Source organism: Palaemon carinicauda, chromosome 14, assembly GCF_036898095.1.
Source record: "Palaemon carinicauda isolate YSFRI2023 chromosome 14, ASM3689809v2, whole genome shotgun sequence".
NCBI lineage: Eukaryota > Metazoa > Arthropoda > Malacostraca > Decapoda > Palaemonidae > Palaemon > Palaemon carinicauda.
This window is the reverse complement of record NC_090738.1, coordinates 89560400-89572899: the sequence shown is the minus strand read 5'-3', so window position 1 is coordinate 89572899 and position 12500 is coordinate 89560400. Positions and strand designations below refer to the sequence as shown.

The 12500-nt window shown below is 43.0% G+C and overlaps 1 protein-coding gene across 1 annotated transcript in view; it reads left to right on the top strand.

Annotated features, from left to right (window-relative positions):
* The window catches only part of LOC137652871 (flagellar attachment zone protein 1-like), a 30343-nt gene that overhangs the window by 1235 nt on the left and 16608 nt on the right, over positions 1-12500 (top strand). Inside the window, exon 1 of the mRNA XM_068386265.1 lies at positions 1-17. This exon is cut by the window's left edge and continues 1235 nt beyond it. Coding sequence (XP_068242366.1) covers positions 1-17 — 17 coding nt within the window. The remainder of the gene's footprint in view (positions 18-12500) is intronic.

Below are 12500 nucleotides of genomic sequence, written 5' to 3'. Positions count from 1 at the left end.
TCATAAAGAAATTTCTGGTGAGCAGACTGGGGATTTAATATGGGATGTCCAGTTGAATAGATTCGCCCTTCAAGAGACGAGAAGGCAGGGCTGGAAGAAAAACTAAAGAGGAATTATATCCCAACATAAAATATGAAAAAACTGGGGATTATAATATCGCCACCAAAAAAAATATGGTGATTATAATATCGCCACCAAAAAAAAAAAAATTAAGAAAAAAAATGGGGAGTATAGTATCCCCACGAAAAAAAAAAAATGGTGATTATAATATCGCCACCAAAAAAAAGAATATATTTATAGGAAAAAGGGAATAAAATTTTTGTTTAATTTATTTGGAAAGGAGTTTTTTTTTTCTGTTTAGTTTTGTTTGGAAAGGAATAATCTTTTTGTTAAGTTTTGTACTTCACCCATTCTGGACAGGTTCAGGACATCAGTTTCACTGGAAAGGACACCTGAAAATATTTGGCTTGAAGGACGCTTGGATGGACTGCCCTCAGCTTGAAGGATGCAAGACTTAACTATCCAGCTTGAACGATGCTTGGAATAACCTGGAGGACAATAGGCTCTACAGAGAGAAGGAAACTAGCTGATTCCAGTATGCTGTGTACCTTGATGGACGAGTACAGGTGTCTGTCAAGTGTACAAATGGTCGGATATCTAGATCTATTCTTTTGGATACCAACCTTCGGGTGGTTCTGGGGGAATAATCTAGAAAACTGGCTATTCAGAGGGATGAAGCTGAGATTCTTCTAGTATGCAGACAAGTTCTTGGAGGTTGAACCAAGACATCTTTGGCTGGGAAGAGAAGCTGCATCTTTTGGATGTAGGCATTCATGGTTAGGTGGGCAGCATCAGTCCAAATTTTTAGGAACTCGCAGCTTTGGAGCATCAAATAGCAGGAGCAGAAGATAGTAAGAGCTAGCAAAAGTTAGTAGCAGTAGCAGACCCAGCAGTAATGGAAAAGCAAAAGTTAGCAGTAGCTAGCAGCAGTCGCAGCTGAAGTTAGCAGCAGTATGTAGCAGCCGTTATCATAAGAAGCTAGGAGAAACAGCAAGCAGCATGTGCTAGCAGCAGCAGTTTGCAGCAGCAACAGTTGCAGTAGCGAGCGGCTGCAGCGGAAGCAAGCAGCAGCTGCAGCAGGCTGCAGCAGCAGCAGCAGCTAGCAAAAGCAGCAGCAGCTACCAAAGGTAGCAGCAGCTGCAGCTAGCAAAGCAGCTGAAGCAGCAGTCTGCAGAAGCAGCAGAGAGCTGCAGCAGCAGCAGCTAGCAAAAGCAGCAGCAGCTACCAAAGGTAGCAGCAGCAGCAGCTAGCAAAAGCAGCAGTAGCAGCAATCTGCAGAAGCAGCAGTAAGCAGCAGCAGCAGCAGCCGCAAGCAAGAGCAGCAGTAGCAGCAGCACTAGGAACAGCAGCTTGCAGTAGCAAATAGCAGCAGCTAGTAGCCGGAAGTAACAGCATACAGCAGCTTGCAGTAGCAAATAGCAGCAGCTAGTAGCCGAAAGCAACAGCATACAGCAGCTAGCAATAGTAGAGACTGCAGCTAGCAGCAGCAGTAATTAGCAGCTACAATTAATAGTAGCTAACAGAATCAGTTATGAGCGAGCAGAATCTGCCAACAGCTGGGGGTCATGAGAAACACCAAGAACAGAAGCAGCAAAAAAAAAGCAAAACAAAAAAAACTAAATAAAAAAAAAAAAATAAGAAAAAATGGTGATTGTAATATCGCCACCAAAAAAAAAATGGTGATTATAATAACGCCACCAAAAAAAAAAATGGTGATTATAATATCGCCACCAAAAAAAAATGGTGATTATAATAACGCCACCAAAAAAAAAAAAAAAATTGTTAATAATAATATCGCCACCAAAAAAAAAAATGGTGATTATATTATCTCCCCCCCCCCGAAAAAAAAAATGGTGATTGTAATATCACCACCAAAAAAAAAAAAAAAAAATGGTGATTATAATATCGCTACCAAAAAAAAATTGGTGATTATAATATCGCCACCAAAAAAGAAACAAGACATGGTGATTATAATATCGCCACCAAAAAAAAAAAAAAATGGTGATTATAATATCGCCACAAAAAAAAATGGTGATTATAATATCGCCACCAAAAAAAAAATAAAAAGTAAAAAAATGGTGATTATAATATCTCCACCAAAAAAGAAAAAAAAAATGGTGATTATAATATCGCCACCAAAAAAAAAAAAAAAAAAAGGGTGATTATAATATCGCCACCAAAAAAAAAATTAAAAAAAAATGGTGATTATAATATCGCCACCAAAAAAAAAAAAAAAAAATTGGTGATTATAAAATCGCCACCAAAAAAAAAATGGTGATTATAATATTGCCACAAGAAAAAATGGTGATTATAATATCGCCACCAAAAAAAAAAAAATATGGTGATTATAATATCGCCACCAAAAAAAAGGGTGATTATAATATCACCACAAAAAAAAAATGGTGATTATAATATCACCACCAAAAAAAAAAAAAAAAAAATGGTGATTATAATATCGCCACCCCCCCCCCCCCCAAAAAAAAAAAAGTGGTGATTACGATGTCGCCACCCCAAAAAAAAAAAATGGTGATTATAATATCACCACCAAAAAAAAAATGGTGTTTATAATATCATCACCAAAAAAAAAATGGTGATTATACTATCGCCACAAAAAAAAAAGGATGATTATGATATCCCCACCAAAAAAAAAAAAAAGTGTGATTATAATATCGCCACCCAAAAAAAAAAAATGGTGATTATAATATCACTACCAAAAAAGAAAAAAAAATGGTGATTATAATATTACCACCAAAAAAAAAAAAAAAAAAATGGTGATTATAATATCGCCACCAAAAAAACAATAAAATGGTGATTATAATACCGCTACCAAAAAAAAAAAAAAAAAAAAAAAAAAATGGTGATTGTAATTTCGCCAAAAAAAAAAATGATGGTTATAATATCGCCACAAAAAAAAAAAAGGCTGATTGTAATATCGCCACAAAAAAAAAAAAAATGGTGATTATAATATCGCCAAAAAAAAAAGGTGATTATAATATTGCCAAAAAAAAAAAAAATGGTGATTATAATATCGCCACCAAAAAAAAAAATGGTGATTATAATATCGCCACCAAAAAAAAAATGGTGATTATTATATCTCCACCAAGAAAAAAGTATTTATAGGAAAAAGGGAATAAAATTTTTGTTTAGTTTTATTTGGAAAGGAATTTTTTTTTCTGTTTAGTTTTGTGTGGAGAGGAATAATCTTTTTGTTAAGTTTTGTGCTTCACCCATTCTGGACAGTTTCAGGACATCAGTTTCACTGGAAAGGACACCTGAAAATATTTGGCTTGAAGGACGCTTGGATGGATTGCCCCCAGCTTGAAGGATGCAAGACTTAACTATCCAGCTTGAACGATGCTTGGAATAACCTGGAGGACAACAGGCTCTGCAGAGGGAAGAAAACTAGCTGATTCTAGTATGCTGAGTACCTTGATGAACGAGTACAGGCGTCTGTCAAGTGTACAAATGGTCGGATATCTAAATCTATTCTTTTGGATATCAACCTTCGGGTGGTTCTGGGGGAATAATCTAGAAAACTGGCTATACAAAGGGATGAAGCTGGGATTCTTCTAGTATGCAGACAAGTTCTTGGAGGTTGAACCAAGACATCTTTGGCTGGGAAGAGAAGCTGTATCTTTTGGAGGTAGGCATTCATGGTTAGGTGGGCAGCATTAGTCCAAATTTCTAGGAACTCGCAGCTGTGGAGCATCAAATAGCAGGAGCAGAAGATAGTAAGTACTAGCAAAAGTTAGTAGCAGTAGCAGAACCAGCAGCAATGGAAAAGCAACAGTTAGCAGTAGCTAGCAGCAGTCGCAGCTGAAGTTAGTAGCAGCATGCAGCAGACGTTAGCAGAAGCAGCTAGCAGCAGCTAGGAGCAACAGCAAGCAGCAGCAGTTTGCAGCAGCAACAGTTGCAGTAGCGAGCGGCTGCACCGGAAGCAAGCAGCAGCTGCAGCAGGCTGCAGCAGCAGCAACAGCTAGCAAAAGCAGCAGCAGCTACCAAAGGTAGCAGCAGCTACAGCTAGCAAAAGCAGCTGAAGCAGCAGTCTGCAGAAGCAGCAGAGAGTTGCAGCAGCAGCAGCTAGCAAACGCAGCAGCAGCTAGCAAAAGCAGCTGAAGCAGGAGTCTGCAGAAGCAGCAGAGAGTTGCAGCAGCAGCAGCTAGCAAACGCAGCAGCAGCTACCAAAGGTAGCAGCAGCTGCAGCTAGCAAAAGCAGAAGCAGCAGCAATCTGCAGAAGCAGCAGTAAGCAGCAGCAGCAGCAGCAGCCGCAAGCAAGAGCAGCAGTAGCAGCAACAAGCAGCAGCACTAGGAACAGCAGCTTGCAGTAGCAAATAGCAGGAGCTAGTAGCCGAAAGCAACAGCATACAGCAGCTAGCAATAGTAGAGACTGCAGCTAGCAGCAGCAGTAATTAGCAGCTACAATTGATAGTAGCTAACAGAATCATTTATGAGCGAGCAGAATCTGCCAACAGCTGGGGGTCGTGAGAAACACCAAGAACAGAAGCAGCCCCCCCCCCAAAAAAAAATATAAATATACTGAAAAAAAAATAAAAAAAAAGAGCAGGAGACAGACGAGGAGGAGAAGCAGGAGGAGAAGTAGAAAAAACCTGAAAAAAAAGAAAAAAAAGGAGCAGCAGCAAGAGGAGGGTGAGAAGCAGGAAGAGAAGCTGCAAAAAAGAAGGGGATATCCTTGGATGCAGAGGTACAAGCCTGCATCATAGTATAAAGTACAGTCTCAGTTGGGAGGATCGAGTGGTTGGACTAAGGAAGATGGAAAGAAAAAGGAACTTTTTTATTGAGAAGGAAATAGCCTTGGATGCAGAGGTACAGGCCTGCATCATAGGATAAAGTACGGACTCAGTTGGGAGGATCGAGTGGTTGGACTAAGGAAGATGGAAAGAAAAAGGAACATTTTTTTATTGAGGAGGAAATATCCGTGGATGCAGAGGTACAAGGCTGTATCATTGGATAAAGTACGATCTCAATTGGGAGGATCAAGTGGTTGGACTAAGGAAGAGGGAAAGAAGAAGGAACTTTTTTTTTATTGTGAAGGAAATATCCTTGGATGCAGAGGTACAAGGGTGCATCATTGGATAAAGTACGATCTCACTTGGGAGGATCGACTGGTTGGACTAAGGAAGATGGAAAGAAAAAGGAACATTTTTTTATTGAGGAAATATCCTTGGATGCAGAGGTACAAGGCTGCATCATTGGATAAAGTACGATCTCAATTGGGAGGATCGAGTGGTTGGACTAAGGAAGATGGAAAGAAAAAGCAACTTTTTTTTTTATTGAGGATATATCCTTGGATGCAGAGGTACAAGGCTGCATCATTGGATAAAGTACGATCTCAGTTGGGAGGATCGAGTGGTTGGACTAAGGAAGATGGAAAGAAAAAGCAACTTTTTTTTTTTTATTGAGGAAATATCCTTAGATGCAGAGGTACAAGGCTGCATCATTGGATAAAGTACGATCTCAGTTGGGAGGATCGAGTGGTTGGACTAAGGAAGATGGAAAGAAAAAGCAACTTTTTTTATTGAGGAGGAAATATCCATGGATGCAGAGGTACAAGGCTGCATCATTGGATAAAGTACGATCTCAATTGGGAGGATCGAGTGGTTGGACTAAGGAAGATGGAAAGAAAAAGCAACTTTTTTTTTATTGAGGAAATATCCTTAGATGCAGAGGTACAAGGCTGCATCATTGGATAAAGTACGATCTCAATTGGGAGGATCGAGTGGTTGGACTAAGGAAGATGGAAAGAAAAAGGAACTTTTTTTATTGAGGAGGAAATATCCATGGATGCAGAGGTACAAGGCTGCATCATTGGATAAAGTAGGATCTCAATTGGGAGGATCGAGTGGTTGGACTAAGGAAGATGGAAAGAAAATGGAACTTTTTTTTTATTGAGGAAATATCCTTGGATGCAGAGGTACAAGGTTGCATCATTGGATAAAGTACGATCTCAATTGGGAGGATCGAGTGGTTGGACTAAGGAAGATGGAAAGAAAAAGGAACTTTTTTTTTTTATTGAGGAAATATCCTTGGATGCAGAGGTACAAGGTTGCATCATTGGATAAAGTAGGATCTCAATTGGGAGGATCGAGTGGTTGGACTAAGGAAGATGGAAAGAAAAAACAACTTTTTTTTTTATTGAGGAAATATCCTTAGATGCAGAGGTACAAGGCTGCATCATTGGATAAAGTACGATCTCAATTGGGAGGATCGAGTGGTTGGACTAAGGAAGATGGAAAGAAAAAGGAACTTTTTTTTATTGAGGAGGAAATATCCATGGATGCAGAGGTACAAGGCTGCATCATTGGATAAAGTACGATCTCAGTTGGGAGGATCGAGTGGTTGGACTAAGGAAGATGGAAAGAAAAAGCAACTTTTTTTTTTATTGAGGAAATATCCTTAGATGCAGAGGTACAAGGCTGCATCATTGGATAAAGTAGGATCTTAATTGGGAGGATCGAGTGGTTGGACTAAGGAAGATGGAAAGAAAATGGAACTTTTTTTTATTGAGGAAATATCCTTGGATGCAGAGGTACAAGGTTGCATCATTGGATAAAGTACGATCTCAATTGGGAGGATCGAGTGGTTGGACTAAGGAAGATGGAAAGAAAAAGGAACTTTTTTTTTATTGAGGAAATATCCTTGGATGCAGAGGTACAAGGTTGCATCATTGGATAAAGTAGGATCTCAATTGGGAGGATCGAGTGGTTGGACTAAGGAAGATGGAAAGAAAAAGCAACTTTTTTTTTATTGAGGAAATATCCATAGATGCAGAGGTACAAGGCTGCATCATTGGATAAAGTAGGATCTCAATTGGGAGGATCGAGTGGTTGGACTAAGGAAGATGGAAAGAAAAAGGAACTTTTTTTTTATTGGGGAAATATCCTTGGATGCAGAGGTACAAGGTTGCATCATTGGATAAAGTACGATCTCAATTGGGAGGATCGAGTGGTTGGACTAAGGAAGATGGAAAGAAAAAGGAACTTTTTTTTTATTGAGGAAATATCCTTGGATGCAGAGGTACAAAGCTGCATCATTGGATAAAGTAGGATCTCAATTGGGAGGATCGAGTGGTTGGACTAAGGAAGATGGAAAGAAAAAGCAACTTTTTTTTTTTATTGAGGAAATATCCTTGGATGCATAGGTACAAGGTTGCATCATTGGATAAAGTACGATCTCAATTGGGAGGATCGAGTGGTTGGACTAAGGAAGATGGAAAGAAAAAGGAACTTTTTTTTATTGAGGAGGAAATATCCATGGATGCAGAGGTACAAGGCTGCATCATTGGATAAAGTACGATCTCAATTGGGAGGATCGAGTGGTTGGACTAAGGAAGATGGAAAAAAAGGAATTTTTTTTTATTGAGAAGGAAATATCCTTGGATGCAGAGGTACAAGGCTGCATCATTGGATAAAGTACGATCTCAATTGGGAGGATCGAGTGGTTGGACTAAGGAGGATGGAAAGAAAAAGGAACTTTTTTTTATTGAGAAGGAAATATCAGTAGGAAATAATGAAATATTCAAGTACCTAGTGCTTTTTTGTATTCTAACAAACAATTCTTCATGGTATATTACAAAATAATTTACAGGTGAGGGACGTCAGTTGATAAAAAAGTCAAAAATAAAACTAATGACAGATAAACCTTTTCAGTTACCTAGCATAGTCAGACAAACAAGCTATCAACAGTGTACCAACCGTGTGTCACACGATCGTACATGAATTATTTTGTATATATTATGCTTGTATCTGCGCTCTTCCCTTGCACTAAAAAGAACCAGAACAAACATGTCTTTGTGTTGCCTATGTAACATTGTTATTTCTCGAACATGTATTTTCCTCTTGCCTTGAGGTTTTGTATATAAAGGAGAGTGTTCTTCAATAATATTACTCAGTTGATTGCTTCCTGCCTTTGAGTCCTAACCTTTCTCTCGGTCCGTCACATTGGTGACCCCGGAAGTCGAATCGCTTCCACCGCCTTCCACCCCCACCCCCTCACCCCTCCATCGTTGGTACTATGACGGACTCTACGGCAGTTGGCGCTACGGCCGCTCCATTCATATTTCCTCGTTTGCCATCAGAGAGGCGTTTGCTTGGTTCCAGCGCGCAGAAGTCCAGTTTCGCATCAGGGGCGTGACTCGCACAACCACCAAAGCAGATTATGTTCTCGCGGCGATACCCGAGGACACCTTCCCAGAAATATCCGACTGGCTTTGTGAACAAGGAGACACCCCAATAGCGTATGACGCCCTCAAAACATATCTTCTGCAGCAGTACTCGCCGCCGCCAGCCGCCCGTATAGCAAAGCTTTTTCAGTTCTCGCAACAACCGTTGGGGGACCAAAGGGCTTCGCTTGCACTCTGGGAAATGACCAGTATCGCTCGCCTTCAACCTGCCGCAGACGGCTCTCCTCGTGAGTTGAACCTACTTCGTGCCCTTTGGATACGCCGTTTACCCGGACCTTTAAGCGCTGCCATACCCGATGTCGATAGTTTACCCATAAAGGACTTGATGACCAAAGCCGACGCCCTTATGGACAGCCACTTCAAGACCTCCATCAACGCCTCCACCCCTGACGAAGAGGATGCCTATTCAACATCAACCGAAGCTGACATGAATGCCGTAGGACGTACACTCCTACCCCGTGACGTGCCGAAGCATCGACAAAGCCGTCCGCCACCCACCAATCGCTCGCGCCCCAACGAACGACTTTTACAGCAACTTACTACCTCCCATCCGCCGCAGTTTTGCTACTACCACTTCAGATTCGGGGCAACCATGAAGAAATGTGCCAAGGATTGTCAGTGGCCAAACGTGTAAGTAGGCCATCGTTCGTGGCGGTGGCCTCCCGTGATTCTAATCTTTTCTTTTTACAGGATGCAGGAACGGGCGTGCGATTTTTGGTAGACACAGGTGCTTGTCGTTCTCTTTTGTCAAGGAAACTCTTCAAGGCACGACGTAGTCTGTCTACATCTGGAAACGTCTGCTTGGTAGCTGCCAACGGATCTGCGATACCCACCTACGGTTACGAGAACCTCACATTATCTTTCGGAAACGGTAAATTCAATTGGAAGTTTCTCGTTGCTGACGTCACAATGCCAATCCTCGGTGCGGATTTCCTCTCTCATTTCCACCTTCTGGTCGATGTCGCCCACCGACGATTGGTCAACGCAGACTCGTACTTGTCGACACCTCTTCAACCCGCCCCCTCTAACCTCGCTCTCCACATCAGCGCACCCAAGGATGCCTACGCCCACCTCCTCACGTCGTACCCGGAAGTTTTCCGTCCAGAACTTCGCCAAACGCCCACGTTTCCTGCCAAGCACGGTATTTATCACCATATCAAGATGACGGGACCCCCAGTCTTCGCAATATTCAGACGTCTGGCACCGGAACGATTGGCAGCTGCCAAACAGACGTTCGCCGAAATGAATTAAATGGGCCTTTGCCAAAAGGCCTCCAGCCCATGGTCGTCACCCTTACACATCGTTCTGAAGAAAGACGTCTCACTCCGTCCGTGCGGGGATTATAGGCGCCTGAACATGCAAACAAAACCGGATCACTACCCCCTCCCAAACATTGCCGACGTGACCTCCTACCTGCACAAAGCAAAGGTTTTCTCTACGCTTGACCTCCTGAAGGGGTATTATCAGGTGCCTATGAACCCAGAAGACATCCCCAAGACCGCCATCACCACTCCGTTTGGTACATACACCTTCAATTACTCCTGTTTTGGCCTTCGTAATGCTGGGGCCACGTTTCAACGTCTCATGGATGGCATCTTAGGGGACCTCACTTTCTGTGTATGTTATGTGGACGACATACTTGTGTTCTCCTCCTCAAAAGATAAACACCTCCGTCACCTGCGCATCGTGCTCGACCGCCTGCAACAAAACGGTCTTGTAGTCCGGTACGACAAGTGTACCTTTGGCACCAACGAAGTGTCGTTCTTAGGGCACCGCATCACTCCTGAAGGAGTCCACCCCCTCCCTGAGAAGGTAGCAGCTGTTCAGGACTTCCCCGTGCCCTCGACCGTCAAAGCTCTGTAGGAATTCTTGGGCATGATCAACTATTATCACCGTTTTCTGCCGGCCATTGCAGCCACTCTACACCTCCCTCAAGGGCAAGCCAAAGGACCTGAAGTGAGGTCCCCTTCAAGATGCAGCCTTCTGCAATGCAAAGAAGGCCCTATCAACTGCTGCGGCTCTCACTTTTCCTATCCCACATGCCCTTCTCCTTCTCTCCACCGATGCCAGCGACGTCGCTATTGGTGCAGTACTCGAGCAGGTGATCAACGGCTCGCCCCGCCCATTGGCCTTCTTCAGCAGAAAACTGTCCAAGGCAGAATCGGGTATTTTCTACCTTCGATCGAGAATTGCTGGTGGCGCACTTGGCTGTCCGTCACTTTCGTCTTTTCTTAGAAGGTACGCCCTCCGTCATTCGCACAGACCACATGCCTCTGGTGCACGCCTTCACTCGACAGTCTGACGCCTGGTCCGCCCGTCAACGCCGACATCTCTCCACCGTGGCTGAATACAATTGCACCCTTCAATACGTCCCTGGGAAAATGAATCCTGTTGCCGATGCCCTGTCAAGAAATACGTTGGCTGCCGTTCAACTGGGATTGGATTACATCGCCCTGGCTGAAGCCCAATGACAGGATCCAGAGTATCAAGCATGTAGGACATCCTGCACGTCCCTCCGTTAGGAAGACTTTCCCCTCGAAGACTGCAACACCACCCTCCTCTGTGACGTCAGTACTGGTAGACCGCGACCTTGGATTCCTGCTCCCATGCGACGGCAGGTGTTTGATTTCATTCACAGCCTTTCACATCCCTCGTGCCGTTCTACTGCACAGCTGCTGAAGGCAAAGTTCATTTGGCACGGCATTTCTAAGGATGCTAAGGATTGGGTCCGCGCCTGTACTTCTTGCCAAACTTCCAAAGTACATCGACACACGGATTCAGGAGTGGGCACCTTTCCTTAACCTCAGCGTCGTTTCGCACATATTCACATCGACGTTGTAGGCCCCCTACCCACATCACAAGGACATCGTTACCTGTTTACCGTCATCGACCGCTCCACTTGTAGGCCTGAATCCATTCCCATGGAAACTGCAACATCCGCCTCATGTACATCTGCCTTACTCTCTGGATGGATTTCAAGATTTGGTATCCCTGACCATATTACTTCTGACAGGGGAACCACTTTCACCTCTCAATTGTGGACATCATTAGCGAATCTCCTGGGCATCACCCTTCATCAGACAATGGCCTACAGCCCCGCTGCCAATGGAATGATTGAACGTTTTCATCGCACCCTCAAAGCAGCTTTGATATCCCGCTGCAAGGATTGCAACTGGTTTACTCACCTTCCCTGGGTCCTCCTGGGACTAATGACCACTCCTAAAGATACCCTCGACGTCTCGGCAACCCAAATGGTGTATGACGACCCGTTGGTCGTCCCTGCCGAATTTTTTCCTTCTACAACCTCCTCCGACGATCTCCAGCGCATACGTCACATCGTGGGAAAATTTACTCCATGCCGCCAGACTTACAAGCCCCCAGCGAAGCATCACATACCAACAGACTTGCATTCTGCAACACACGTCTTCCTGCGCAACGACACTACCAAGCCACCGCTAACGCCCCCTTACACGGGTCCTTTCCTTGTGATCCGACGCAGTCCGAAAGCATTCCTACTAAACTTTTGTGGCAAAGAAGACTGGGTCTCCATTGATCGTCTAAAACCTGCTTATCTACTGCCAGATGACCCGCCTACAGTTCGCCTCTCTAGATCAGGGCACCCTATTTAACATGTACAGTATGTCATTTTTAGGGGGGGAGCCATGTACCAACCATGTGTCACACGATCGTACATAAATTATTTTGTATATATTATGCTTGTATCTGCGCTCTTCCACGCACTAAAAAGAACCAGAACAAACATGTCTATGTGTCGCTTATGTAACATTGTCATTTCTCGAATATGTATTTTCCTGTTGCCTTGAGGTTTTGTATATAAAGGAGAGTGTTCTTTAATGATACTACTCAGTTGATTGCTCCCTGCCTTTGAGTCCTAACCTTTCTCTCGGTCCGTCACAACAGCCAAAATCTGCACTTGGACTAAAAGTTCTCCTGAAAACCGAACGGCTAAAGAGAATCATTGTATTTTTAATGGAACTTTGAACTTAAAGTATCAGAATTTTTGAAAATTTGTTTTGTGTCTACTGCAAAAAACATATAGCTAACTATATTTTGGTATTAATCTCTAGTGTATCTTAAAAAAGAGTTTTATATTTAATAGCGGAAACATTCCTAATTAGTGTTTTAATTGTTCTCTATATTTTCATGAACTAACGTAAGGAACAAAGGCATTCATCTTTACCTTGGGTACAATGGGTATTTTTGTAAGGTTTGAATAAT